The 27,828-nt window shown below is 50.0% G+C and overlaps 14 protein-coding genes across 14 annotated transcripts; 5 read left to right on the top strand and 9 right to left on the bottom strand.

Annotated features, from left to right (window-relative positions):
* Positions 1-67: 67 nt before the first annotated feature.
* On the bottom strand, positions 68-1,023 carry PtrM4_146020 (Ifi-6-16 multi-domain protein; the record flags this gene model as incomplete). The annotated part of the gene is made up of 2 exons (XM_001938915.1): positions 68-399; positions 453-1,023. 2 exons carry the CDS (start codon positions 1,021-1,023, stop codon positions 68-70), a joined length of 903 nt encoding a protein of 300 aa, XP_001938950.1.
* Positions 1,024-2,024: 1,001 nt separating this feature from the next.
* Positions 2,025-2,480, bottom strand: PtrM4_146010 (uncharacterized protein; the record flags this gene model as incomplete). The annotated part of the gene is made up of 1 exon (XM_066109853.1): positions 2,025-2,480. The coding sequence occupies one exon, from the start codon at positions 2,478-2,480 to the stop codon at positions 2,025-2,027; it is 456 nt and encodes a 151-aa protein (XP_065959836.1).
* A 645-nt stretch (positions 2,481-3,125) lies between these two features.
* On the bottom strand, positions 3,126-4,877 carry PtrM4_146000 (uncharacterized protein; the record flags this gene model as incomplete). The annotated part of the gene is made up of 1 exon (XM_066109852.1): positions 3,126-4,877. The coding sequence occupies one exon, from the start codon at positions 4,875-4,877 to the stop codon at positions 3,126-3,128; it is 1,752 nt and encodes a 583-aa protein (XP_065959835.1).
* An 872-nt stretch (positions 4,878-5,749) lies between these two features.
* Positions 5,750-7,145, bottom strand: PtrM4_145990 (uncharacterized protein; the record flags this gene model as incomplete). The annotated part of the gene is made up of 2 exons (XM_066109851.1): positions 5,750-7,087; positions 7,134-7,145. 2 exons carry the CDS (start codon positions 7,143-7,145, stop codon positions 5,750-5,752), a joined length of 1,350 nt encoding a protein of 449 aa, XP_065959834.1.
* A 1,220-nt stretch (positions 7,146-8,365) lies between these two features.
* On the bottom strand, positions 8,366-10,822 carry PtrM4_145980 (uncharacterized protein; the record flags this gene model as incomplete). The annotated part of the gene is made up of 3 exons (XM_066109850.1): positions 8,366-8,527; positions 9,233-10,161; positions 10,633-10,822. 3 exons carry the CDS (start codon positions 10,820-10,822, stop codon positions 8,366-8,368), a joined length of 1,281 nt encoding a protein of 426 aa, XP_065959833.1.
* Positions 10,823-11,024: 202 nt separating this feature from the next.
* Positions 11,025-14,885, bottom strand: PtrM4_145970 (uncharacterized protein; the record flags this gene model as incomplete). Its single annotated transcript, XM_066109849.1, has 1 exon — positions 11,025-14,885. One exon carries the CDS (start codon positions 14,883-14,885, stop codon positions 11,025-11,027), a length of 3,861 nt encoding a protein of 1,286 aa, XP_065959832.1.
* A 282-nt stretch (positions 14,886-15,167) lies between these two features.
* PtrM4_145960 (uncharacterized protein) lies at positions 15,168-15,821 on the bottom strand (the record flags this gene model as incomplete). The annotated part of the gene is made up of 1 exon (XM_001942072.2): positions 15,168-15,821. The coding sequence occupies one exon, from the start codon at positions 15,819-15,821 to the stop codon at positions 15,168-15,170; it is 654 nt and encodes a 217-aa protein (XP_001942107.2).
* Positions 15,822-16,354: 533 nt separating this feature from the next.
* Positions 16,355-16,489, bottom strand: PtrM4_145950 (uncharacterized protein; the record flags this gene model as incomplete). The annotated part of the gene is made up of 1 exon (XM_066109848.1): positions 16,355-16,489. One exon carries the CDS (start codon positions 16,487-16,489, stop codon positions 16,355-16,357), a length of 135 nt encoding a protein of 44 aa, XP_065959831.1.
* Positions 16,490-18,454: 1,965 nt separating this feature from the next.
* On the top strand, positions 18,455-18,831 carry PtrM4_145940 (uncharacterized protein; the record flags this gene model as incomplete). The annotated part of the gene is made up of 2 exons (XM_066109847.1): positions 18,455-18,689; positions 18,743-18,831. 2 exons carry the CDS (start codon positions 18,455-18,457, stop codon positions 18,829-18,831), a joined length of 324 nt encoding a protein of 107 aa, XP_065959830.1.
* Positions 18,832-18,967: 136 nt separating this feature from the next.
* PtrM4_145930 (Dimer-Tnp-hAT domain containing protein) lies at positions 18,968-21,079 on the bottom strand (the record flags this gene model as incomplete). Its single annotated transcript, XM_066109846.1, has 1 exon — positions 18,968-21,079. The coding sequence occupies one exon, from the start codon at positions 21,077-21,079 to the stop codon at positions 18,968-18,970; it is 2,112 nt and encodes a 703-aa protein (XP_065959829.1).
* Positions 21,080-21,737: 658 nt separating this feature from the next.
* On the top strand, positions 21,738-22,175 carry PtrM4_145920 (uncharacterized protein; the record flags this gene model as incomplete). The annotated part of the gene is made up of 1 exon (XM_066109845.1): positions 21,738-22,175. The coding sequence occupies one exon, from the start codon at positions 21,738-21,740 to the stop codon at positions 22,173-22,175; it is 438 nt and encodes a 145-aa protein (XP_065959828.1).
* Positions 22,176-22,222: 47 nt separating this feature from the next.
* PtrM4_145910 (uncharacterized protein) lies at positions 22,223-23,191 on the top strand (the record flags this gene model as incomplete). Its single annotated transcript, XM_066109844.1, has 1 exon — positions 22,223-23,191. One exon carries the CDS (start codon positions 22,223-22,225, stop codon positions 23,189-23,191), a length of 969 nt encoding a protein of 322 aa, XP_065959827.1.
* A 278-nt stretch (positions 23,192-23,469) lies between these two features.
* PtrM4_145900 (uncharacterized protein) lies at positions 23,470-23,811 on the top strand (the record flags this gene model as incomplete). The annotated part of the gene is made up of 1 exon (XM_066109843.1): positions 23,470-23,811. The coding sequence occupies one exon, from the start codon at positions 23,470-23,472 to the stop codon at positions 23,809-23,811; it is 342 nt and encodes a 113-aa protein (XP_065959826.1).
* A 1,413-nt stretch (positions 23,812-25,224) lies between these two features.
* Positions 25,225-27,435, top strand: PtrM4_145890 (Dimer-Tnp-hAT domain containing protein; the record flags this gene model as incomplete). The annotated part of the gene is made up of 1 exon (XM_066109842.1): positions 25,225-27,435. One exon carries the CDS (start codon positions 25,225-25,227, stop codon positions 27,433-27,435), a length of 2,211 nt encoding a protein of 736 aa, XP_065959825.1.
* Positions 27,436-27,828: the final 393 nt, after the last annotated feature.

The following is a 27,828-nucleotide window of genomic DNA, read 5'->3' as shown; positions in this document are numbered from 1 at the left end:
AGCCTTTGTATCTTTCCCGTGTGTTTCTGGAAGTCACCGTAGCCTAGTCACTGTTCGCTCTCCCTGTCTACGATGCGTTTCCGCGCCACCAACTCTTCATGTAGTACACAACATACGCCGATGCGCAGATTGTCCAGAAGATAGCGTCGTCCATAGCTTTAGCTGAAGTCTCCGAGAAGGTCCTGGTATGGCTCCTTTTGACTAGTGCACTCTCACGCTGGCTTTTCCATCGTCTCCGGGCAGCCAAACCCCCGCCAACGGTCGCGAATGTTCCAATTCCAATACCCCCGAAAATTATCACGGCCCCGGAACCACCCATCATGGCGCTGGTACATGTTGCGAAAAGTGATCCTGCGACGACATTGCCGATTCCTGCTTGTAAGCCTGCTGCAATACTACCTGCGAAGGAAGTCAGTACACTGCATCTCTTGAGTTTGAGTGATGGTCCATACCAGCTGCGACACCGCCTGTTCCGAAGCCCACCGCAGAAAGACCTATCCCAGTACATGCAAGGGCAATGATAGTGACGATAGCCGCAGTCTCCCAAGGATGTTCCTTCATCCAACTACCAATCGCTTTGGCTGTGCCGACCGCTCCAAGCTCTTTGGTCTTCTTGATTGCATTGGCTACGGAATCTTTGGCCCGAACTGCCAATTCAGTCGCCTTGCTGACAGCTGCACGACGTGCGGTGGCCCAGAGCTTGCCGAGGCTGCCGTTCGTACCGTTGATACCGGAGGATCCAGCGCGGGCTGCTGCGTCAGCGTCTGTGGCCTCTGTTGGGACGTCTTCGCCACTCTTGGTGTCCTCTTCGTCTGAGCCATCCTCTAACCTCGCCTCACGGTTGTTCTCATTGCCTTCCTCATCCGAGCAATCTTCGACACTTGCCCTGTGGCTGTTTTCCTTGTCTTCTTCATATGGCTGCATGCTGTCGTGCTGTTGTTGCTCTTCAGTCGGAGCAGTTGTGTGAGCAAAGAGCTTCGTAACCTTCGCATACCAGACCGCCATCCAGGAGTTTTCCGCCATGATGAATTTGGTGGTTGGAGCAGGTACACAAGGTACTGTGTAGTAGAGGGATGATAGTGGATGCGGAGGTGCTGCGAAGAGACGCTCGGATCAACAATCGTTGAAAAGGTAGCGTATCACACGGTGAGAAGCACGTAGAAATTGCTAGAAGCGCAGGGTTTCATTTACTGTACTATAGCCGCAGCCCATAGAGTACTAGTTCTCTAGTATGTTGTAGGATTATTATTATTATTATTATTATTATTCCATTAGAGTCCTTTTTCAGTCAGAGACTATGTAGGACTTTGGCCGAAGGCCGTTCTATCTTGGTTTTTCTAATTTACATGGTTTTCTGGTATGGTTCGCTAATATGGTTTTTGGCTTTCCTACAAAAGATAGCTTGTATCTGTTTGTTGCCAGGTGCTAAAGAGCAGTTTGATAAGTAGAAAGAGATGTAGCAGCGGGCTCTTGTGGTAAAGGAGAGGGTTGTGGTTTTAGTTTTATACAGTGTCTCTCTGTTGATTGTTGATGTTGATTATGGTTTAACGCCCTATCTGTAACCTCCCATAGGGTATTCGGGCGGGTCCCGCCGTGGTCTTATAGTGCTGTCGCACTTGCCTCGTGGAACCTATTCCTAGGTGTTTTGTATCTAAGGGGAGTGATGTCCTGCCTATATACATGTTCGTGAAAAGGACTCCCGCCATTTGAAGCCGTTTTCCTACAATATTCTAGTATTTCGTGGCTTGCGCCTTTGATCGATGCAGTACAATGACTGCTTTTTAGAGAGAGAAACGAAAAAGTAACAAGAGGCAGTTTGAGATATAATGAAAAGTTTGAAAGAGAGCGTGTGGGTTGTGGCATCTATGCGGCGTTCTGCCGCGAATCCTACACTGAATAATGCCAAGGAATTCAGCGGGTCTTTGTGAAATTCAAAAATAGAAATCACTCGTTATAGAAGGAGTTCGTTACCTTAACGAAGGTCTCGAACTCTTGTGGCTGGTCTATTAATTGCGCGAGGTACGCTAGGCCTTCCTGTCTTGTGCGAGGGGCACGATGGGGCGTAGAGGCCACTTCTTGAAGTGTGTTGTGGCTCTCTTGCAGAACACTAGGTGTTCTGGCGTCTTGGGCCTGCCGCATAGGCATTTCGAGGTATCCTCGTGGTTGAATTTTCGGTGGTACCATTCAAAGTCGCCATGCGTTGAGCGTATCATAAGGACTTTCGCGAGTATCCTTCGGGGTAGCCATAGCGCTGCGGGCGTGCGCCTAGTATCGTATGGCAGCTGCCATTGCGTGTACCATGCTGATAGCCTACTGCTCTTATCCTGCCACCAAGTGTCCCTTGTATGTTCGAGGAGGCGGCGGCCTACTGTTCGTATACCGGATCTTGTGGGGGAGGCGGCCATGCCGTATGGCTGGTGCGGGTCTTTGGCCTCGCTGTCAGCCAGCTGGTCGGCGAGCTCGTTTCCAACAATCTTCATGTGTCCCGGCGCCCACCGCGTTTTCACGTTGTAGGCCTCCATAGCTCCATGGATTTGGAGGAACGCCCATTGGGAGGAGGTAGGGGCGGTTCCGCGTATGCCCCATATTACCGAAGTGCTGTCTATGCAAAGTACGATCTCCCTCTGGCTAGGCAGTGAGAGTTGTAGTGCGTGTTTGAGTCCTCTGCACGCGCCTATAGCCTCCGCATCGAAGACGTGGCTAAGGGCATTTAGTGAGCCTTGTCCAGTCGCCACGGCGGCCTGGCCCTGGTATATAGCGTACCCGTAAGTGACCACCCTTGTACCGTTGATTTGTTGTTCAGACCCGTCTGAGAAGACAGTGATTGTCTCTTGTCCAAGAGACTCCCACCAGATGGTGAAATTCTGGGCAGCAATGTCCTTTCCTTGCCCTTGCGTTGGATCCTGCCTCGACCCGTCTGAAAAGTGAGGGCTGGCTAGGACGTTTCGGGGTGTGGCGGGTAGCAGTTGTGCTACGCGCTGAACCTTCGATCTTGGTATCCGTCGGTTGCCCGCTGCGCGTCCTCGTATGACTAGTGGCAGTGTAGTTCTATTAGTAAGTGGGTGCTTGTCGTCTATTGTGCGTAGGTGAACTGCAAAGCGGAGCTTGGCCTCCTCTAGCGCCACCTATGCCGACGGCATCGCAGCTTCTCTTAGCAGTACTGCGTTTGGTGTTGTCCTCCACGCAGGGAGGATTGCCTTCGTGGCTGCTATTAGTGCCTGATCTATCGTGGTTAGGTGCCAGCCTACCCTAGTGCTGACCGTGGGTTTACGGGAAACCCTTGCAATTCGTGGGTTCTTCGTCCTGCCCTCGTACCATGTTTCGGCTCCGTATAGTAGTATGGGCAGGATACATGTTATGGCTGCCTTGCGTAGCGATCCTGCTGGAGGGCCGTGGGCTGTGTTGGCGAGGCTCCGGAGATGGTTCGCTACTTTCCTAGCTTGCGCCGCCCTTTCTGCGACGTGCTTCTTGAAAGTTAGTCCCCTATCAAACCACACCCCAAGCCAGCGCAGCGCTGTCTGGCTTCCCCCCTGCGCAGGGGCTATAGGGTGAATTGTTTGATCTTCCAATTGGATTGGCGGCGCATGTAGTCCTTTCTGGCGCGTGAGGTGGATCAGCTCCCGTTTCTCTGGTGCAAACGTGATCTTGTTCGCAGCTCCCCATTCATTGATAGATTTGAGGTCCTCTGCTAGCAGTGCGACGTTCTCGTCTAAAGAGTGGGAGACCCGGTATAGGTTGATGTCGTCGGCATACCCGAACCGGAGTTTTCGGTCCTGGTTGAGTAGTTCAGCTAGGTATAGGGTGTATAGGACCGGTGATAGCGGCGATCCCTGCGGGGTGCCGCAGGCCACTCGATGTACAGGTGTAGTGACATTGCCTAGGCGTACTCGCACCCTCCTTTCCGACAGGAAGTTCTGGATAAATTTCCGGAGTAGGGGTGGCCACCCTTGTTGCCGCATTCGGTGTAGTAGCCTGTTTTTCAGTAGCGCGTCAAACGCCCCTTGGACGTCTAACGTGAGCATAGAGACATGCTCGTGTCTTGACCAAGCCATCTCCACGTCGTGTGTGAATGCGGTCGCCAGGTCCATCGCAGAGCGTTTTGGCAGCGCTCCACCGTGCTGTGGGCTTAGGATGTCAAAAGCCATAGCTGTGTGTGCTATGCGCCTTGCTATGATACGCTCGAGTCCCTTCCCTAGACAGGACGATAGGGCAATTGGTCTCATTGATCTGGGTGAGGACTTATCCTTCTTCCCGACTTTGGGTATCATGGCCACTTCTACCGTCTTCCAGGCGGCTGGGTAGTGGCCTTGTTCCATGCACGCCCGGTAGATGCCTAGCACTAGGTGTCTAATGTGTTCCCAGCATGCCTTTAGGAGTCGGACGGTCACCTGATCGGGTCCTGGGGAGGTGCTAGATACTCCAATCACGTAGCGTTCAGTCTCCTCCATCGATATGTATGTGTCCCATGGTAGTGGCGTGGTTTGCGGGTCGTTGTCAAGAGGCGGTGGTTCTAGGAGGTCGTCCTCCGCCGAAAAACGGTCGAGGATTGCCTCTCTAAGTGCCTCAGCTTTCTCGAGTGGTGCTGTGATTGTCCTACCTTCGATTACAAGTGGGGTGTCCCGTTGGTCGAATGATAGTTTATGCCAGCCTACTAGCTTGTATAGATCTTTGTCGTTATTACAGCCGTCTATGCGCTGCTGCCAGTACGTTCTCTTGGCTTTTCGTACCGTAGCTAGGAACGCACGGGTGGCTTCTGAGGGGGATTGGCCATAGTCCGACTTTTCCTGGATATGCCGCTTATACGCCACTCTACAGTCCTCTGTCCACCATGGGGCGGAGTGGCCTTTTTCTCTATTTGGTGTTCCCGCCGCGTGCATTGCATCTCCTATAGCTTGGGTGATTCTAGCTATGCTTGCGTCGATTACGTCCGCTGGGGCGCTATTGCTAATTGGCTGTACGCCTACTGTGTAGAGTTGAACTAGCCCGGCAAACCTATCTATGTTTCTCTCGTGGACCCGGTAGTGATGCTGTTCTAGCACCGCTCTCCCTCGGCTTGGAAGGACAGTCACTAGGGTGAAATGGTCTGACCCTGTATACATATCTTCGCGGACTGTCGTTCTAGCGAAGGGTATATTTGAGAAGGATACGTCTAGCACGTGTCCCGCCCGATGTGTTGGGTTACCTGCCTCGCCGATGTAGGGTATGTCGTTCTGAGTGGCCCAGCGGGCGATCTCTGCCCCCCTATTGGCCGACGTGGAGCCGGGCTCAAAAAGTTCATGGCGGGCGTTTAAGTCACCCCCTATAAGGCAGTTACGGGGTGGCGTTAAAGCTGTGAGGTATTGAAATGTCGAGTCATTCTGTGGCTGCCTATAAACATTCAATATGCGGTAGCCGTTGGCCTCGATCCATAGCACATCCCGGCTGATGCGTGGGTGTATAAGAGTAGCCCTTATATTTGGGCTCTTACGGGTATAGGTGAGCACCCGTGGTCGGTCAGTTCCCCACGTTGTGGGGTTGTTCCAGCTTATCACTGGCGATATCATATGGAATCCTGGGTGTGTAGAGGTCCGGGTTCCAGTGAGAGTAAAGGGTTCTTGGATGCATACTATGTCTATGTCTGCTTCCCATGCACGTTCTAAGGCTGTAATGTGGCAAGGCGAGCTTCTGGCCACATTCACCCAGCATACCTGCATTTGTCTGTGTCGGTGTGGCGTGGTTTCGCCGGGTGAATTTGCGGGTTGTGCCCTCATTACGCACTAGATCCGAGGCTCATTTCAGTGTCAGCGTGCTCAGACGATGACGTATTAGGGTCTTGGTCAGCGGTGCTAGGCTGCACGCTTCTAGCAGACATTCGCGCTAGGTTGAGGTCTTGCGTAGTTGCAGCTGTTCTCTTAGACCTCCTAGTCCCTAGGGTGGTTGCGGGCTCTCTAACAGTGGCTGTGTTTAGGTTGTTTACGTCTTGTCGGCTTCTTTTACTTGCGTCCGTAGGTGTTCCCACAGGCTCAGTAGTATTAGCTATGTCGCCGTCCGTGATTTCAATGGAGGTTTCGACCGTGCTGCCTGTCTGTCTTCCTCTAGCTGGCTGCATTGCCTCAGAAGCACGGTCACCCGCCTCCCTAATGACTTTTAGTTCCCCCTTTGTGGGTTGGATGAGTCGGCCGTTCGCCCTCGTTGGGGCTGCTGGGCACTTGTCGTGGGTTGCTGGAAATGGGCCGTGGCAGTTGGCGCACTTTGGTGTGTCTTTGCATTGTTCTCCGTGCGGTCCCTGGTGAGTTGCCGTTGTTTTGCTGCATGTCGTGCAGCGGGCTGGCCTTGTGCAGCGGCTGGTTTTGCAGTACCCTAGGCAGCCTGGGTCGTGCAGCATTGCAGGTGAGTTCTTCTTTATCTCGTGCGCGTAGTCGCCCGTCCCAAATAGGCGAAACGATCGTACGGGTCTGGTGAAAGATATAATCCAGGTTGTCCTTCCCTCCGTGGGTCCATGTCTGGAGGGCCGGCAGCTCGCCGGTTCGATCCCTGTCTGGAACAGAGCTTCGCTGACTATATCGTCTATTGTGGTGGGTATACTTTCCCCTGTGATAGTGCGGTATGAGCTTTCTACGCCCTGGACTGCATAGTTCACCCATCGTTCAGGTAGTCTTGCGCTCTCGCCCTCTACCGCTCGGATCATAAGTTCGCGATTCTCCTGCCCCATAAGCAGGGCCTTAATTTTGTCGTTGCGGGGCGTAATCGCCCAGCCAGTCTTGATATGTTTTGCCGTAGGTATGTCGGAGGGGGTAATTTCCTTGATCGCCTTTACAATAGCCATGCGGGCCGCAAATGGTGATGCCCGTTGGAGCCGAGCCTCCGCTCCAACCGCTATAAGGATGCGGTTGTCAGTGTTTAGAGGTCGCCTAGGAGTTTGAGCTAGCTGCTTTGGGGCAGCCGTGGCCGCTTTCGTCGTAGCGGCCCCCCTTGCTGGGGGGGTTGGATTTTTTGGGGTCCTAGCTACGTCCGCCCAGGAGCGGTGCGTAGTGTCAGAGTCGCTCCCCGAGTTTGGGGGCGTGATTAGGGGCGTGATTAGGGAGGTGTCAATAGCCCTTAGCACCTTCTGTTGGAGGTCCTTAGCCACACGGGCTCCGTCTGGGTCGGTGTACTTCCCAAGGCATCTGTCGACAGCTGTCGCTAGATCCGTTATGATGGAGTGGCGAAGGTTTGTAGCTTTCTGGGCTGCCTGAATCCGCTGGCGGACCGCTTCAGAGACAGCTTGATTGTAGGAAGTGGGCGCAGTGCTACCGATGGGAGGTTCAGCACGAGTATGTGCTCGCTGCCTCCTCTTGTTGCCGCGCAGGTCAGTATTAATAGGGCTCTCAGGCTCCTCTGATCGTGTATGGGGGGGTTGGGCACTCCGTGGCGCCCTCTCTGGAGTTTCTACATTAGCCATTCTAACCACCTCCGCGAGAGCAGAAAGCGGTTATTTAGCTGAGGTAGTTACAGGCCGCCGTGCCGTTAAAATGATGTAAAAATCGTATAATTTTATAAGGGTCCCAAATTCCTTAAAAGTTGGTGTTCGGTGTGTGTGCAGTGTCTCTCTGTAGGTCTTCTGGTGGCTGTCCTAGGTACCATTTTCTTGTTCCTATTCTAGTGCTAGTGATAAAAGCTAGGGTTGCTTCTATACCTATACTAGTGTGGAGTAGTAGTGGTAGTGTGACTGGGCGATGTTTGATTGTTTGTAGGAGCGTTTTTCGATGGTCTTTGTATAGATGACAGTACAGTAGTAGGTGTTCTGGCGTTTGGATGTTTTGGCAGGTGCAGCGATTAGAGTCTCGTTTCTTAAATCTCTTTAGGTAGGAGTTGAAGTATCCGTGTCCTAGCTTAAGAGAGTAGAAGGCGCTAGAGGTTACTCTTTTCGTGTTCTGTAGCATTTGCACAGTCCGCAACAATCAATTAAGTGGGTCCTAGAAGGTTCAGATTGGATTGATTGATTACCGCTTTAAGCCTAGTAGTTACCTATAGGAGTTTAAGCCCTACCTAGATAGGTAAGTGGGTCTAGGAGAGTGACCGGATTGAATTGATTGTTGCGGAGTCTAAGCATTTGGATGGTTTTGCTGATTTTAAGAGGGTATTTGGCTAAGTAGGTAGCTTTGTTTAGAGCGGTTGCTCTTGCTTTGTATTTCTTATACTCTTAGCGTTGTTCTGTTTGTTGTATCCTTTTAATTGTCGTGCCTAGGTAGGCAATGCTCTTTGTTGTTGATCTGGGGTCCTCTTTAGTTGCTTCTTTTGCTAGGTAGTCTGCTCTTTCGTTTCCAACTATATCTGTGTGTCTAGGTGCCCAGAGTAGGTGGATGTTTGCTTGTTTTCGTCGGATCGTATTTGCCGCTTTTAGACATCAGAGTTGCCAATGCTGTCCTAGGTTATCTAATAGGTTTTTAAGCCTGTAGATTACTGCTTGGTTATCTGCGTAGACCTTAAATTCCTGGTCAGTTGTAGCGTTCTTTGCTGCGTATTCGAATGCTCGTGTGATCCCTTCTAGTTCGCCGTTGTAGACTAGCTAGTATTGTCCAATATTAACTGTTTCTAAGTAGATCTCTTGCTGAGTTGAGTTGTAGACTGCTATCCTAACTCCTATTCCTTTTCCTTCTTATATTTGCGAGGTGTCTAAGTATATTATCGTGTAATTGTCTAGCCTTGTTTTAATGTAGGCTTAGTGCGCATTTGCCTCCTCTTCTTTGGATTTTTGAGAGACTGTTACGGTATAGTTTAGAGTATCCTATGGCCTGAACCGGTATGGGATAGTCTGCTCTGTGTCTCTTTTGTTGTTTTTAGGAATTGCGTTAGTAATAGTTTATAGCTGTCTGTGCTAGTTTAGTTTCTTTGAGCGTTGGAGATTAGTTGATTAGATCCGAGTTATTGCCTTTGCAATTGGATAGGTGTTGGCTAGCAGGTTTGCTCTGCTTGCGTAGTTCTGGATAGCTGAGTTAAGCCTAATTGCTGGTGGTAGTAGGCTCGCTTCGAGGCTTGTAGGGACTGTTGGTGCTGTTCTAAACACTCCTAGAGTTTTTCGACAAGCTAGGTTGTGTAGTGACTGTAGTTTCTTTGTAGCGTAGGGTTAGTTTTTCTAGTATATTTGTGCTCCGTAGTCTGACACGCTAGTTACACATGCTAAGTATAGTTGTCTAATAGCGTGTGTTGATAGGCCGAGTTTAATGTTCGCTAGTCTTCCTAGCCTGTAGAAAGCTTGTCTGGCTTGGCTTACACGTATAGACACATGTGATTTGAATGATAGTCGGTTGTCTAGATAGATACCTAGCCACTTGACAGTGTCTTTGTGTTCTATCCGGTCGTTGTTTGGGAGTATGAGGGCTCTTTTTATCCTCTCCTTCTTAGCGGTGAAGTGGATTAGCTCTGTTTTGGATGTGTCGAAGATAATGTCTAGCTGCTCTCCCTTGGCAAAGAGTGTAGCTATCTCTTTTTGCAGTGCTCTTATGTTTTTCTTTAGAGAGGTTGATGAGGTAGTAAGAGATAGGTCGTTGATATACGATAGTTGAAAGCTTTGTAAGGCTGGGAATAGGTCTCGGATATAGATAAGGAAGAAGATTGGTGATACTAGGCTGCCTTGTGGGATGCCTGCTCTAATCTTGCTAAATTCTTCAATCTTATTATCGAATGCTAGTCTTAGGGTCCTGTTGGAGAGAAAGGATTTCGCCCAGCAAATTAAGCTAATTGGGAGTCTAAGTTTCTTAAGTCGGTCTAGAAATCGGTTGTGTATGACGTGGTCAAAAGCTCCTTTGACGTCCACGAACACTGTGGAAGTAATTTGGCCTTGCTGTTTTTTGTGTTGAATCTGGTCTACTAGGAGGAGAGCGGCGTCTATTGCAGATTTCTTGTTTCTACCTCTAATTTGTGAGGAGTGTAGGAGGTTTGTGGTTTCTGCTAGACTAGCTAGTCTTTTGGCGATAATTCTCTCTAGTACCTTCCCTAGGCTGTTTAAGAGAGTAATTACTCTATAAGCTTTCGGGAGAGAGTAGTCTAGTTTGGATGGTTTTTTGAGAATTGCTCCTGTAGCTGCTTTCCAGCACCGAGGGTGGTATCCGTAATTGAACAAGATTGAGTAGGCGATGAAGAGGATCTCTGGGTTGAACTTAAACGTAGCGGTTATAATATCTTGAGTAATAGCGTCAGGCCCTGGTGTACTACTTTTAACTTTACTAGAACAGGCTTGTTCTAGTTTAGAAATTGATAGTTGCGGCCAGTCCTAAATGCTCTCTTGATAGTTTAGAAAGCTTGGTAGTTCTGCTGTTGGAGGAGGAGGGAAAAGTGCTTTTCTAAAGGCCTTGCACTTTCCTTTGAATGTTTTCTCTAGTATCTCTCCATGGATAGGTGGAATCTTTTCGACCTTTTGATCCTTTGTGTATGCTATAGCTTTGTAGATAGACTGTGGGGTTTCTTGTTCTAGAAAGCTATTCTAATGTCTCTTCTTGGCATCCTTGATTGCTCTTGCGTAGGTGTTCCGCGCTATTAAGAAGTCTTTCTTGAATAGATATGCCTCTTGGATGGACAACTGTTGCAATTGTTGTGTGTAGACTCTTTGGCAGTGAGTAAGCTCTCTTCTTAGCTTAGTAAGCTCCTGGTTCCACTAGGGTTTTGGTTTAGGACCTAGTTTGACTTTTGGGATTGCTTTGTCAGCTGCTAGTTGGATGACTTGCGTAATTGCTTCCCCTATCTCCTCTAGTTTGCTTTGAAGCTCCTGGTCCTCTTCTAGAATTAGATTCTTGCAATCTTGTTTCCTAGGGTCGTTTATCTCGCTTATGTGTAACGGTGGGATCGAGGAAGAGGGGGATTGCATTGTCGGAGTAGCTATGAAGGAGGGCAGCTATATATATGAATGTGGGATGTACGAAGTGTGGTAGCGAGAGCAGTACCCAACTTGTACCAGAATAGGTCTTGGCATGGCCCAAACCGTTACACATCCTCTCAGATACGGCTCTCAGCAAGTAGCTGACCATAACTAGAGATGTGAAAATAACGGAAATAAATAAAAAAATACTCTAGTTCCACGCTGAAAGCTTAACTCCCTTCTCTGCTTCCTTATTTTCTCTTGGAGTAATAATACTCCGGATATCTTCAAGCCCTAATTGCTTGACAAAACTCTCATGCTTTTGACGAGGTAGTACCTTGGTCAAACCATCTGCGGGCATCTGATCTGTAGGCACCCAATTGACCTGTATTCGCTTCTGCTCGACTTCCTGGCGGAGCCACATCTGATGAGTATCCACATGACGAAGCTTTGTCTGAAGCCGATCTTCTCTCTTAGTAACGATACCAACCGTGGCTGTGTTATCACACAAGAGCTGTGGTGTGAACTCGAGCTCAAACTTAACGTTCTTGAACGCGCGTTGCCACCACTCCATCTCAGCCCCTGCAATAGAGAGAGCCATCAGCTCTGCTTCAGTAGTTGACTTTGTGACTGAGCGTTGCACTGTAGCCTTCCAGTCAATCGGCATCCCGTATAGCTTGAACATAAAGCCATGCGAGCTTCTGCGCGTCTCGAGATTGTCGGCAAAGGCAGCATCAGAGGCACCAAAGAACAACGGTTCCACTCCTGCCTCATTTGCTTCACCCTCTGTGATATACGACGCACTCTCGGTTCGAAGTGCTGTAGCGCAGATAGCGTAGTACTGAGTACCAATCAGGTACTCCCAAACGTGTTTGGCGGCAGCGAGATGCTTTTGGTTTAGATTCTGAAGATGCTGTGCGAGCACTGAGTGCGCTTTCGCAACGTCCGGTCTAGTGATACATAAGATGAATGCTAGTGAGCCAGTAAGGCTCTGAAACTCCTTCGTACGCTCGGCGTTTGGTTCTTCATCACTCGGGCCTAGCCCCTCATTCAGCGGAGTTGCTGGGTATCGTCCGGATTTCTTCTGCAGTTTGAAGTTGGCAGCGACCTTGTCGACAAATGAGTCCTGTAACAGCCAAACTTTCCCTTGCTCTTCATCGCGTACGACGCGGATGCCTAAGAACCAACCAAGCTTACCTAAGCAACGTATCTCGTATCGATCCTTAAGCGCACGCTCAAACTCTTCATGAGCTGCGAGATCTTCTGGTCGAACCAGAACCACAATATCGTCAACGTAGAAGAAGACAATAAGCTTTTCGTTTGTAAACAAACATGGGATGCCTGGCACTGGCTTAAGTCCCATCTTCCGCAGTGAAGTGCAGAGATCGTTGTACCATAACAGCGGCGCTTCCTTCAGACCATACAAGGCTCGCCACAACCGTAGTAGCGGACCAAATTGATCAACGTAACCTTCTGGTGTCTGTACGTAGATCTTACGGTCGACTTTTGCGTTTAGAAACGCATTCAGTACATCATACTGGAAGGCCTTTAGGCCAAAGGCAGCCATTAGAGCAACAAGGAATCGGAAGATCCGAGCTGCTAGTGTAGCCGCATATGTGTCCTCGTATATCTGTTGTAAGTCTCCTCTTACAACTAAGCGTGCCTTGAACTTCGTGAGATAGCCGTCTTCATCGAATTTGTAGGTAAACACCCACATTAGCGGCAGTATCTCACCCTCGGCGACGCCTTCTTCGTGAGCCTCTGGCTTGAAACAGCCCTTTCTTACTATATCGTCCATTTCAGCTTGTGCTGCAAGCTTGAAACGGTTGCCAAACGGATGGCGTTCGAGATCTGACCAACGTTTCGGTGGAGGTGGAAGATGGTCTCGATGGAGGCGAACCTTCTTAGGCTCGTGAAGCTCTCGTGCTTTAACCGGATTGATTGCTGAGGCAAAGGTCGATAGATATGTTACTGCGAAAGTGGAGAGATACGCCGCATGAGCGCTGCCTCTAGTACGTTTACCGGCAACGATGTTATCTGACGTAATGGCAGGATCCGTCCGCCTTGGCGCGTTGTTTTCGCGACGATTCGGCGCCTCTTGACCCCCTTGCACTGGCTCGTAGCCCTTTGGCAAGCTAATCTCTTCTTCAACGCTCGCGGCCCTACTTCTCCTTCCTCTCGCATCGGGCGAGACTGATAATCCTCCTGGGTCAATCGATCTTGCAGGTGTGCCCTCAGGCGTTGGTAGGCTCTGATCCCCTTTCGCTGACTGCTGTAATAGCTCTTCTATCAACTGATTATGTGCTTCATCCTCTTCTAGGATCTCAGTGCCATGCAAACCAAGCGGAGCAGCGAGCTCTAGAAGCTCACTAATCTCTAGTTCCTCTATCTCGCCTTCGTAGTCGGCGATATCAAGTACTGTCTTTACTGTACGTGCCACCCTCAAATCTGCGTAGACTGTTCTGCCATCGTATCTTGTATTCGGACGAAATACGACGTCTCGGGTGCGGATAACAGTGTGTGACTCTGGGAGCCATATCCTGAAAATGTTGGTGGAATCGTATCCAACTAAGTGGCCGATAAGCGCTCGAGACTCCATCTTGTCGCCACGCTTCAGCTTGGTGTTGAGGTAGTACGCCTGTGCGCCTATCTTGCTTAGGTGAGCCATCGAAGGCTTGTGTCCACCTGCGACTTCATAAGGCGTCTTCCAGCCAAGAGACTCGACTGGTGTTCGATTAAGTAGATATACTGCGGTCATGACGCACTCGTTGGCCAGCTCCTTGGGCAGACCGGATCCAATTCGGATTGCGCGAGCTCGGACGATTATTGTTGAGCCAGCGCGCTCGATGAGGCCGTTCTGCTCCTCAGTGTACGGAGCTCTTGTTTCAATCTCAATACCTCGGTTAAGAAAGAGCTGATGTAGTAGGCTGTATCCTCGCTCGCCGTCGATTTTCACTGCACAAACCTTGACACCATACTGAGTCTTAATTCGTGCTAGCAAGCGCTCGACTGCCGTTAAGAGCATTGGTGCTGACTTGTTTGGTAGGCATGCGGCTAGGTGAAGCTTGCAATTCTGGCACACCGCATGGAATAGCCAAACGTCACCGTTATAGCAGCGCTCGCCTGTCTCACGCAGCTGTACGAGATCGATAGCCAATCTTTCGAATGGTCGGGTGGCTGGTTCTCGCGGAGGCCTTCGGCTCTTAAACTTATGAAGCTTTGCTTCAATACATGTCGTACAGGTCTCCCAAGTTGGCGCTATTGTGCCTTCTTTAATCTTTACACCATCGACACCCTGCTCGAGCTTTGAGATAACCTTAGCGCTCGGGTGGCCCCAAATCTCATAGGCTTCCTCCGCCGTTAGCTCAAGCGGTCGTCGATCAGCGTACGATGGTTTCACCGCTTGAATCCTTCTCTTTTCTGCTGCATTAACAGACTCTGCTACACTTGTAGACTCTGCTACACTCGTAGACTGCAGGTCTTCTACACGCGGTCTCTCATTTTCGTCCGAATCCATCAGCCAATGCCCTCCTTCGGGACTAAGCTTACACACGACGTTCTTTGGCGACTTCTGGTATAGGCAGTCTCGACCTGAGTCGAACTCAATTCCCATCGTACGGCATCGTGAGAGAGCGACAAGAGAGGTAAAGAAGCTCGGGATATACGCTACCCAAGTAAGCTTAATTTGGGATGTTCCGTGAGGCGTGTTGATCATGATCTCAACCTCACCCCATTCCTTGATCGGAATACGCTGACCTCCAGCTAAGATCTCGTCATGGGCGTTAGCATCTGCAAGCTTACGCCAAGTCGAATTTCGATGATTAGACACGTGAAGGTTCGATCCTAGGTCGAGTATCCATCGCGTTAGCAGCGATGGAGACTGCTGAGTAGCCTCTACTTGGAGACAAGCATTTGAGCTTCGACCACTTTTCGTGCTTCCATCGTCAAAGGCAGCTGACTGAGGCTTACTCTGCTGAGCTTGCTTAGCGAGCTTTGCTTCTACTGATCTTAATACAGCTGAGATTCTGCTGCCTTCGCCTCTGCTTCGGATAGTATCGAATTTCTTCTTCATATCTGAATCCGCCTTCCATCCAGAGCTACGCTTTGCTGAGTTAACGTACGGACAATCAATAAAGCGATGCTTCTCTCCACACAGGCAGTTAATCTTTCGAAACCTATCGGTATCCTGTGATATTTCCTGTGGGTCGCCTAACGCCGCAAAGGTTCCCAGCGTTGAAGCCACTGGTTTCGTTTGCCGATAGTATAGTCGAAATCGCCCCACAAGATCAACCGCTGGTAAGAAGGACTCTCCTTCCTCTTGCTTTGCGATCATGCTAATCCTTTGTGATGTAGCCTATGAATCATCAGTCGATTGCACCGAGTCGAGAAAGTCCCGCTGTGCCCTTGTACCCTTCACTTCTGCCATCTCAGCCGCGGCCATAAGCTCAAGGAGCTCCTCCCAGCTATCAAGCCAGGATTCAATGTTGGCGCGCTTTGGCATCTTGCGAAGCGCCAGGTATTGCGAGAGTAGCTGAGTCTCTCGCTCTGCTGTCGATGGACAGAGCTGGTTCTTGAGTTTCCTCAATCGTGCGTGCGGCGTATCTAGATTCATGATCCAATGAAGTCGACGCTCTGAGATCGTTGTCGCGATCTCGCTGTTGAACTGCCTTAAAGCGAGTTCTTTCTTTTCGAACTTTGTTAGTTCCTTCTGGTAACTAGTGTACCAGGCTGAGTACTTCCGGTATTCGTGCTCATCGAGATGCTCGAGGTCGTAAACCATGCCGGCCGTTCGGCCTCGTCCGTAGAAAACTCCTGCTTCTTTCTTCGCAGGCTTCTCATCTTCGAGCTTGAGTACTGTTTCTGTCGCAACGTTAGGGTTAACGTACGCCCATAGATCGTTCCGCTGCGCGCTATCTTTGCGCAGGAAGATCCACTTCTGCCAATCTGACGGTTGATCGAGAATCACCGTCGTCTTCGTGATCAGAAGATCACTATTCATCGTAGCCATGGCGATAGCTGATGATAACTGCTGTCGTTAAGATAGACGTCTACTGTTAGACTAATTATAACAGTAAGTCTTAACTAAAGCGGGATGTGAATGCAGTCGATTAACGGCAAGCCGGGCTCATAACTATAACGGTGGGATCGAGGAAGAGGGGGATTGCATTGTCGGAGTAGCTATGAAGGAGGGCAGCTATATATATGAATGTGGGATGTACGAAGTGTGGTAGCGAGAGCAGTACCCAACTTGTACCAGAATAGGTCTTGGCATGGCCCAAACCGTTACATTATGTGCTGTAGCGTGATGTTGTTTTGAATATATGTTGTAGTATTGATATGTGAAAAAAGATGTATCGATTGATGGATGTGTTTTATTTCTCATCCTGCCTTTGAGGACAAGTAGCCTTGGCTGTCTACCTCGATCTGCCGCTGGAGACGCGTAGCCTTAATCCTCCTCTACCTCGGTCTCGATCAGTGGTTTCTTTTCTCCTGCAACTTAGCCGCTAACTCGCGCATCAGACGCTCCCGCTCGTTGTACGTTCAGACCGCGAGATCACGGCACGCTTTCTTGGCGCGCTCAGTCTCTTGCTGAGATACTGCTAGCTCGCGTGTTAGCATCAGATTTTCGTTCACGACATTCTCATAAACCTCTTTGTTGTCGACGAAGTCGAACATGGTTGATGGCGGCGATGCAACAAAACTATCGTAACCAATATCTACATCGAGCGGTACCTTCGCGCACATTTGGCAAACTCGAGCGCTTGCAAGAACACTAAAATGCCGCAGGAATAGAAGCTCATGAGTAGTATAAAGACATGGTCAAGGCAAAACGGCGATTTCTTGAGTGATACTGGAAGCATCGTCTCTTTGGAATATTGTAACGGTTTGGGCCTTGCCAAGACCGACTTGGGTGAGAGTTGGGTACGGCTATCGCTACCACACTTTCTCATCACACACACCTATATAGCTGCAGTTCCTCCATAGCTACACAATGCAACGCAGTCCTCTTCTCCTCACACCGCTACAAATATCACTAGACATAATCAATACCAAATGCTACAAAGAGCTTTGAAACAAGACCACGGATGTGTGTAATAGCCACGTAGCTAGGGAATGAGGCATGCAGAAGGTACTGCGAGAGTCAATAGAATTATTTCCGGTGAACAAACAAGTGCTTCATGTGTGAGGCATCGCCCAAGAAGTGACTAAGTTCTCACATCATAGGTCGCGCACATCTCTCCAGGTGGCTAAGAAAAATACCTGTCCTAGCCTTATATGCCGCGATGCATGTTAGAGAATTCGTGCCAGAAATAGATACATAGATATCTAGAGTACCCGGAACTTTCGCGTGTAGGGTAGGGATGTGAGCTACAAAAAGTGGGAAATAATATCAATTGCTAGCAGACGAGAAGCTATGGATACACAAAGCGGGTGAGAAATGTTAGGTGGCGACCCTCTAAGTCATGCGGGCATTGGACATATTTTCAAAAGTAGATAAACGCAAGTTTTGTAGTGCATCGATGATGTTTGCGGCTTGTGCGGCAGGAAAGTGGAGATGGGATGACTAATTTGGCGTCAAACTCAACGTCCGATTGCCGACTACATGTCTTCTTCAGACCTACACCACCACCCTTTTTTCTGCAACGCACCGTTAATACCGTCCACCGCCTTCTCGAAAAATTTCCTAGCCATAAGACACTTCCTCATATAGAATCCATGACCTCAAAGTTTGCGCCCCACGATATTGAACGACCAGCCGACGCGATGGGGTTAATGTTTAGGATATGCTTGTCATGTTTGTCGTGTTTTGGATGTCTAAGAGGTGCCTTGTGTTGTCTTCCACACCTAAGGGAAAACCTGACTACATGTCCAACCAACCGCATTGTCCTCGCGCGAGTGAGCTGGGGATTGTAAGAATCTCTCAGCATGCATTCCCGTCATTGCGAACTAATGCTGGCTGGTCTGCATTTTTCGAAGTGCAAGATGTTGCCTCGTTCTCGTGCGACCAACTGCAACCACCTGGAAGTTCTTTGAGAAGATCTTGGGCTTATCTTCATGTATCTTGATCGCATGTAGGATGCATGCATACCGTGCGCATCTAATTGCGCGAGAACTATTGTCTGTTGCGCGTCGTAGCTCACTAGGGCGTTTGCTACTCTCGTGTCGCGGCAAGGCGGCGAGCATCAGCCGACAGCAAATTTTAAACAAGTTCAGACGGTGAAAGAGAGTCCAAAAGCACACCAGTAGTCTCGGCTAATGGTGCGCCACTTCTACGCACTTCCATCGTGATGATCTTGAAGTTGTTTTGAGATTTCCCACTCTCGCAGCGAGCGCACCCATACCATCCAGCGCACCCACACACCCACACACCCGCACACCCGCTTGCCTCACGATGGTTTCACCCTACATTGAAGCGGTGTACGGACGAAGAGATACTGTTCCAGACCCACTGCGCAATGCACTTGCATCGACCACGAGGAGGACGCCTGGCGGCGTAGAGTGTACGTAACACCAAACTTTCGTCTTTCAACACTGCTTCAAGTATGCTTGAGACATAATGAGTACCCTTGGCTCATGTACTGTAATCTTACACGTGCTTGAAGAGTGACAAGGTGGTGCAATAGCACTGCATACACAACAATGGCTGACCCGGTATGCGTAAACGAGCTGCCGACTAAACGTGAGCTGGAACTATTCAACATGCGAATTGAGACAGCCCCCAACAACATCACGACGGTCCAACCGTTACAAGAGTTCGAGGCTCCAGTCGAAAACTTTCTGCCACCCTCCGGTCCCTATCTCGATGAATTCATCTTGGAAAACAAGTTCGGAAAAGAGATGTTCAACGTTTATATCAATAGACAATTATCTAAGTGTATCGTGTGTTGGGTTCCAAAGCACGAGGAAAGCCACAAACACTGCAAACAGCAGTGCCGTGTATGCGGTACCAAAGACCACCGAGGCAGGGCCTGTACACGCATACAGTGATCGGAATGGTCTGGTCTGGTCTGGTCTGAGGGTACAGACCAGACCAGACCAGGTGCTTACATAAGGACCGGTCCGACCAGACCGGTCCGACCAACAAGACCGCCAAGAATGAGGCTGAAGCAAAGAAGGAAGCCGAGGAAATGTGTTTTACTACTGACTGTCAATCTAGTCGTCTTCGTTCTCACTATCCTCGATATCGCTGTTCCCCTCAGCTTGGGGCTTTCCATACCAGGCCCGGAGACACTCGCACGCTTCTATAATATCTGCCTTCAGCCTACCACGGCGATCGACGATAGTAAGCTTCGCGCTACTAAAAAGACGTTCGCATTCATCCGACATAGGCGAGATCGCAAACATGTCTAGAGCGAAGCGAGCGAGATCTCGTTGGGAGTCGTAGCGAGATAGCCAGTACGCAATAGCCTCATTGCAACCTGCCTCTTCGTTATGAAGCCGGTCAGTAGAGATGTATTGTTCATACAAATCAGTTGTAGAAACTGGAGCGTCTATTCGAATGCGCTTATGTTCCCGCTGGCGATCAAATGCTGGGTCAGGATCTCTCTCCTTCCTGGCTGGTGGTGGCAGCATCTCGACAGGGTACCTTCCCTTATACTCTGTCTCCCAGAGATGCTTCACCGCTAATTGTGCGTTTTCAAACCACCTCTTCTTCTCTTCGTCGCCATGAAGAACCCACTCTTGCCTGAACCATCCCCACTTGCGATATGGATCAAGGATTTGAGCCGCATAATATGCCGGTGGAAGGTCAGTATCTTCAGGGAATCGATTTTGCCAATTCAGCTGCTGATTGTTATAGTACTCAACGCACTTTAACCAAGCAGCATCAGCGCAGCCTTGAAGGTACTTCCATGTAAAGTTGTTATCGTCCTCAGTGTGGATGTCGTGGTAGTGATCCTTCGTCTCGCTTATCTCCCGGAGAAGGCAGTCCAAAGTTGAAAACCAGTCCGCAAGTGACGTCTTCTTACCTTCAGAAAGCAAAGTTGCAGCATAGAAGTCTTTGAGAGCGAGTTCAATCTTTTCAAGCTCAAACCAGTGCTGTCCATCAAGCTTAAAGTTCGCGATCCCTACGGAGCCCTTTCCAGGTACATGACGAGCCGAGAAGAGCTCTAAACGTTCTCGAACATTTAATGCACGTGTAATCGAATAAAACCATGAGTTCCAGCGGGTCGAGTTGTTCTGGATAAGCTCAAGCCCGTCGAATTGCGAAAGATCTCCGCCGATAATAATTGTAGCAAACTCCTCACGCCGTTGTGGAGTAAGCCTGATGTATCGCACCAGGTTGTGAAGACGACCCAAACATCCGAACTTCTTCCAGAGCTCTTCCACCTTCGTATAGTCGCCACGTTGATGATGCTTCTCCAGCTTCGCAAGATACTTCTCACAGTTTCGCCCCATAAGGAACGCCTGGCAACAGAGGTTGATGACATGGCCCAAGCAACGCAGCCGGCGATGACGACGTTGTTTTGACTTCATCCATGGGCAGAGATCCTTGAGTATAAACTCAACAGCGGTATCATTTGCCGAGGCATTATCCAGCATAAAGTATCCAATCTGATCTCCGCTAATGTCGTATTCTTCCAGCAATTCAAGGACCACCGATCCAAGATTCTCTCCAGTATGTTCGCCGTATATACGTCGCATACCTAAAGCGGTAACACGTCGCATGCCGGTAGTATCAATCCACATAGCGACGACGCCTAGGATAGCGTAAGGGTTTGGTGAAGTCCAGAGATCAAAGGAGATAGAGATCCTACTCCGTGAATGGTGTAGGTCCTCCCTAAGCTGTTGCTTCTTCGATATGAATGCATTCATTACCCAGCTTCGGATAGTCTTCGCAGCCTTCGGGAGGTGGTTGAGTAGTGCCGGATTTAAAAAGAGGAGTAGTTCACGAAAGTACTGGTTCTCTAATTGAAAGAAGGCGATATGGCAGTACACAATCCAACGAATTAGAAGCTCTTTAAACTTCTCTACTGACTCCTTCCAGAAAAAGATGCTGGAAGCAGCCCCATCCTTTTGCTGGTCGATTATAGACTTCCGTACAGAACCCTTTCGCTTGATGCCACTCTGGGGATCAATCTGGTGCTTCTGTTCCAGGTGATTCCGGATCCTAGAAGTGCCATTGATGACAAACAACTCTTGCTTGCTCTTCCCAACCCTGCACTCATGGCAGTAATACACCTCTTTCTTATCGCTATCTCGAATGTATTCAGACTCCGCAACAATCAATCCAGATTGGTCAGATTGATTGATTTGATTGGTCATTTGGAGTTTTTACCAACTCAATCAACTCAATCTAAGCTTTTCAAAATAGCTAATCAAATCAACTTGCGAAGGTCAGATTGATTGATTTGATTAGTTAGATTGATTTATTATTAACGAGTTGTAAGGCGAGTAGTGTCGTATTAAGAGAAGGTTTTTGGTGTTGAAGATAGTTATCTTGGACCCCTATCTCGCTTAGCTTGTGATCCCTGTCGGCCGGGCAAGCCAGTCTCTATGCATTCACTTCTCACCAGCTAGCTCTCCTCTTATAGGACTAGCTCCTTCTGCTTAGGGGCTAGCCTCTTCTAGGCTTCACCCCGCACCTATATAGCTAGTCCTTCGCTGTTCTTAATACAACAACGATTTCGCTCACTCAGTTCCCTAATTGTGATGGTTTTGGGCCGTTGCCCCGCACAGGCCACCTGCCAGATGCCTTAGCGTTGTTTTGATGTTCGCGCACGAGCCACCTGTTTGGTGGCCCATGCACACCCCCACTTAGATATATTCCGCGCAGAGCTTCTTACAAGCTCTGCACTGCAATTACTTTGTAATTCAACACAGTTTCAAATACCTGACCTATGTGAGACCCTTACACGTAATTGCAGTCACCGAACACTGGCCCAACGGTGCGCCTCACGAGAAGCGCCCCGTCGAACAAGTCATGAACCCTCTGGGGGCTCGTGACTCCCCTCACCCCGAGATCGTGGAACTCCTCACTGAGGAGACATCGCGCGATACTCGCCCCAGCACTACAGAACACCGAAATCCTGCCCTCGGCGTCCCTCGTTTCATGCGAGAGACGGCCGCAACCATGAACCGCTCCCGTATGGACGAGAGCCACGAGAACTCAGCCCCCGAACAGCCTTCGCGTGCGACGGCGCCCACCTCCCAGACCAAAGAAACCCTAGAGCGTCGCGCCAGCGGCCTCCCCGAGCACACGGCAAGAACAACCTCTTCGACAGGGACGTACGCATTCCAGGACGCTACCCCTCCCTCGGCCACACCGATAGTGTACAGCAGCCACTGGACATTTCCGACGACTCTGACGACGAGCTTCCGACCACAATCACTACGCGCAAGAAGGGCGTGGCCTTCATAGACCATCGCGCCGACTTGAGCAGCCCATTGGGCATACGCTACCCATTAATGAGCGAGCAACGCCGCTACTCGCGCCAGTCTCAGGCCGAAGTCGACACTGATTATTTTTCTGAAGCGTGGCTCTCACCTGGACCCGCCGCGTCCTTAGAACCCCTAGTTGAACACGCCTACGAGCGTGCGCAATTCGAGCGACAGCCCTCTACGTCCTACGTCATTCCTCGCGAGGATAACGTGACCACCTTCGACCTCTGGGAGAACGATGCGCAAGGCAACCCCCAACGCAAAGATTCTCTCCACACTACGCCTATCGGACATACGAATAATGACCGCCGTATCCCACATTACCTCATAGCGGAAGGCATTCGGATGGAACTAGCCGACCTAGAAGCCAGCAACGACGGCAAGCTATTTATTGGCAACGGGCGTCTTGTCGTCCCCTTCAGTGAGAAACTCCGTACGAGGATTATCGCACACATCCACAATAGCCTACCGGGCGGCCACGGAGGTCGCACGACGACGTACCAACAAGTAAGCCAGTGGTACTACTGGCAGGGCATGACGAACACAATTGCGCGCTTTACCAACAACTGTCTAACCTGTAAACGCTCTAAGGTTAACCGCACCGCCAAACATAGTTTGCTTCACCCGCTGCCTGTCCCTACTCAGTACTGGGATGACATATCCATCGACTTCATCACCCCACTGCCTAAGTCAACCTGGTGTGGTCACTCTTACCAACACATCATGGTCGTGGTTGACCGTCTATCAAAAATGAAGAAGTTCATTGCAATGGAAAACCTAGAGGTGCCTACAGTCGTTGACAAGTTTATGGAATACATCTGGAAAGAGGAAGGATACCCAAGGACTCTTGTATCAGATCGGGGCCGCCAATTCACGTCACATTTCTGGAATCGCCTGTGTGCCCAGGTGGGAACGCACCCTAAACTCTCTACCTCCATCACCCAGAAACCGACGGTCAGACCGAGAATGCAAACGCCGATCTCAAACAATACCTAAGGGCGTACGTTAACTACCTACAGACGGATTGGGCCCAGCTATTGCCTTTAGCAGAATTTGAAGCCAATTCGGCCATTAGCACAGCTACCGGGTTATCTCCGTTCCTCGCCACAAAGGGACGCCAACCGCGATCTGGACTGGAGCCCGCTCACCTTCTGCGCCCCCTTAACAACCACCCTACTATCGCCCAACAGCAACGGAACGCTGATGCCCTCGCCCAGCGCATTGACACAACGCGTACCTTCCTGCGACAACAAATCCTATGGGCTCAAGACAAGATGAAAGAGTTCGCAGACGCGAACCGATACCCAGCACCACGGTTCGACGTGGGTGACTGGGTGATGCTGAACGCCCGCCACATTAAAACCGAAAGACCAGTTAAGTCACTAGACCACAAGAATATAGGGCCATACCAGATCACTCGGGTCATTGACAACATGGCCTACGAACTAGACCTCCCTCCTCAGCTTAAAGCTATCTTCCCAGCCTTCCACCCATGGCTCCTACAACCGTACGAGGACGACGCCTTACCCGGACAACCTCGTCCAGGCGATGCCGCTCCCCCGAAGTCCACCTTGGCAACGATGGAGTCACAGAATACGTGGTCTCCCAAGTCCTAGACTCTCGCATACGACGCAATCTCGTCGACCCTCACACAGGTGAGCGTGGATTGCTGCAATACAAGGTGGAATGGGTGGGCGACGATCAGTCAGAGCCATGGCAGCCCTACCATAACCTGCGCAGCTGTAAAGAGTCAGTCCAGGACTTTCACAGCCGCAACCCTGGCCGACCAGGACCACACGCCACATTTCATGACTACGATGACGACGGACAGCTCGCTATAGCCCTGCTCCAGCTACTAGATAGCAAGTACTCAAATAAGTTTGCGCCTCAGTCGGAACTTTGAGCGCTTTTCGGGGGGGACGTGTGATGGTTTTGGGCCGTTGCCCCGCACAGGCCACCTGCCAGATGCCTTAGCGTTGTTTTGATGTTCGCGCACGAGCCACCTGTTTGGTGGCCCATGCACACCCCCACTTAGATATATTCCGCGCAGAGCTTCTTACAAGCTCTGCACTGCAATTACTTTGTAATTCAACACAGTTTCAAATACCTGACCTATGTGAGACCCTTACACTAATAATCCCTTACACACAACACTAGTTGCCTAGCTACCTATACAGACATTTTTCTTTAGTGTTTAGTATCGCCCACGATGGCCAAACGCTCTCGAGTTCCCACCAATACTGCTGCCGCCGCCGCCGCCGCCAAACGGGCGCGCCTATCAAGCACAGTCCGCAACAATCAATTAAGTGGGTCCTAGAAGGTTCAGATTGGATTGATTGATTACCGCTTTAAGCCTAGTAGTTACCTATAGGAGTTTAAGCCCTACCTAGATAGGTAAGTGGGTCTAGGAGAGTGACCGGATTGAATTGATTGTTGCGGAGTCTACTATCAAGGCCCTCTGTCCTATCTCAGCTAGACTCCGCAACAATCAATTCAATCCGGTCACTCTCCTAGACCCACTTACCTATCTAGGTAGGGCTTAAACTCCTATAGGTAACTACTAGGCTTAAAGCGGTAATCAATCAATCCAATCTGAACCTTCTAGGACCCACTTAATTGATTGTTGCGGACTGTGATCTCAGCGATCGCTGTCGCCTCAGGAAACCCTTGGCGCCGCCGTAAGCCAGGCCACAACGTTTGAGTCGCAATTTTTCGAGTCGCAAACAGAGGAGGAGGGTGCGGCTGAGGGCAGCCAGGCTGGTACAGCAGTGTCAAGCGTCAAGGTTGGGGAGAATCATCATCTCGTATTAGAGCTATCGGGAAGAGGTCTATATACGCAGTGGGAGGAGAGAAGGAGCTAGGCCGTAAAGGTACTAGCGGGTAAATAGGTGGCTGCCTGGTTGCCCAAAGAGGAGCCAAGGGATAAGCCCTATGGCCGACAAGCAGCAACAACAGAGGCTAGTGTTGATACAGAGCCTGATAATGGCGATAACTTTGACGGCATTAACTGGGATCGCCTCCCTCGGTTCATGAAGCCTCTTACAACTGGGCGGCGCGTCAAGAGTTGGATCTTTCAACATGGATATCGCGTTGTTGAGCTCTACGATCAGAATCGAGTGTGGTTTGTATGCAAATACTGCCACATCCACAAGGTCATTGACACTGGCGGCAGTGGAGTTTTTGACGTATCAAAGGCCACCTCCTCAGCTGCAGCTCATCTTGGCCTTCAGAAACGAGGCCATGGCTTTACAAAAGACGGCCTGAAGCCTCGAAGAACAGGGCAGCAACTCTCTCTACGACAGACGCTGGAGACTGGTGTTGCAGTCTCTCAAGAGGCTGCCAACGCGATGGGCAACTTCAACATCCAGCAGTTTCGTGAAGTTGCAGTGTTCTGCCTTCTTGATAACAACTTGCCAATGGAGCTACTTGCAAGGCCGTCCTTTCGCGAGATGATTAGCCTTGCAAACCCAGAGGCAGAGGCAGCTTTGTGGGTAAGTCCTCGCAGTGTAGCTACCTACGCAATGCGCCTCTTCCAATATATGCAGCCACAGATTGTCTGCGCTCTGTCAGAAGCTGCAAGCAAGATCCACATAAGCTTTGATGGTTGGACGACAAAGGGTGGCAAGCGTGGATTCTTTGGAGTCGTTGCACACTTTGCTAACGCCTCTGGAGTGATACAAGATCTCCCCATCGCCCTCCCACATCTCGCAGGCTCTCATACTGGTGATGCTATCGCTGATACAATTAAAAAGACGCTCCAAGAATACAGTATTGGGAGTGATAAACTCGGCTACTTCGTCCTCGACAATGCTGCAAACAACGATACTGCAGTCTCCTCGCTCGCCCACGCGTACGACTTCAACGCTGCTCACCGACGCCTCCGCTGCGGCCCTCACACGCTTAACCTTATTGGCCAGGCAATTATCTTTGGCAGCAATCAAGAGGCGTACAACAACAACAACGACGAGCAGCTCCAAACAGAGGAGGTGTACATGCAGGAGTGGCGTCAAGAAGGGCCCTTAGGTGTACTTATCGACGTTATCAACCATATAAAAACGCCTCAACAACACGAAATTTTCCGAAGCTTCCAAACCGCCGCCAACGCCGAGTTGCCAGCTAGAGAGCGCCTCCACGTACTTGAGCCTGTGAAGCCTGTTGTTACACGCTGGAACTCTTACTACGCTGCCTTCAAACGCGCAACTCAACTCCAGGCAGCATACAACTCTTACGCTGAGCACTACATTAACGCACTCTCCCTTGAAGATCGCCGCGCTTGTCAACGTGGCAATAAACTCCCTGAAGCACCTAGTTGGATGAGATCAACAGGACTTACAGCTGCTGATTGGGCGGTGATAACAGAGTATCAGGACTGCCTAGAGCCGCTTAAGCTTGCTACGGAGAAGCTTGAGGGTCGCGGAAAGGCAGGCAAATACGGCGCTATATATGAGACTATTCCTGTATTTGAATACGTACTTGGCGCGCTCGAAGCCCGTACGCGCTCGTACGAGCAAGTTGACTTCAACCCACCTGATGCGCCTGAAGATCACCTCTTTGTTAACCTCCGCGCCGCCTGGAGTAAGGCCAACGATTACTACAACAAGCTCGATCGATCGCCAGCATACTACGCTGCTACCTGCCTCCATCCATACTACAAATACTACTGCGAGAACAGCTGGGTGGATAAGCCAGAATGGCTAACATCAGCCAACGCTGGCTTCCTGCAGCTCTGGCAGTCGTATAAGCCTCAACGTACACGTCCTCTATCTCAAACAACTGCAAAACCAAGGCATAGAGGAATAGATGATGTGATTGGCGCCCTCGTACGGCGCAACAAGGCTCAGGTAGAGGCTGCCCACGACGATGAGTACGAGCGCTGGAGAACTCAAGAGCCAGAGTGGACAAGCGAACAGTATCTTAGCGATGGCCACCCAGTCAAGTACTGGATTCAATTACGCTCAAAATACCCGTGTTTAAGCCAGTTTGCGATTGATATACTCACGATACCAGCATCTAGTTGCGACTGCGAGAGGCTCTTTAGCGAGCTTGGCGATTTACTTGAGCCGCGCCGGCGAGCTCTTGGCAGCGAGTTACTTGCTGCCCTTCAGCTTGTACGTTCGTGGAGACGAGCTGGCTTTGACGGCTTGTACAACAACGGTGATGATGAAGATAAGTGGAGTGACGTCAAAGATGAGGAGATTGTACAACAGTACGATATAGAAGGCTGGAGTACAACACCATAACCCCCTGTATACTACTTCTTAGCATCAATCAGCCAATCAACCAATCAATCGCAATCAATCTGCTCAAAAACCCTAACAATCAATCCGCAATCAATCAGCAGCGTCGCCGCAAGCTAATCAAACCAATCGACAACCTTAAGATTGATTGATTTGATTGTTGCGGAGTCTGAATGTATTGGAGTCCGTACTTCCAGATGTGTGATGTACCTTGACGGAAATCCTTCCTTGCAATTATTGCACGTTTCACGTACGTGATACCGCCCTGCACGAACTCATCTGGAGATTCGTGATATTGAATAGGAGTGGGTGATAGTATAGGGGTGGGTGATGACGTGGGGATAGGAGATGGAGTAAGAGACGTTAAATCTAGTCTTATAATATTCGATGGGGACG

The sequence above is a fragment of the Pyrenophora tritici-repentis genome, chromosome 9 (genome assembly GCF_003171515.1).
Source record: "Pyrenophora tritici-repentis strain M4 chromosome 9, whole genome shotgun sequence".
In the NCBI taxonomy this organism is placed as follows: Eukaryota; Fungi; Ascomycota; class Dothideomycetes; order Pleosporales; family Pleosporaceae; genus Pyrenophora; species Pyrenophora tritici-repentis.
The sequence above is the reverse complement of the archived record's forward strand: the minus strand, read 5'-3'. Positions and strand labels throughout refer to the sequence as shown.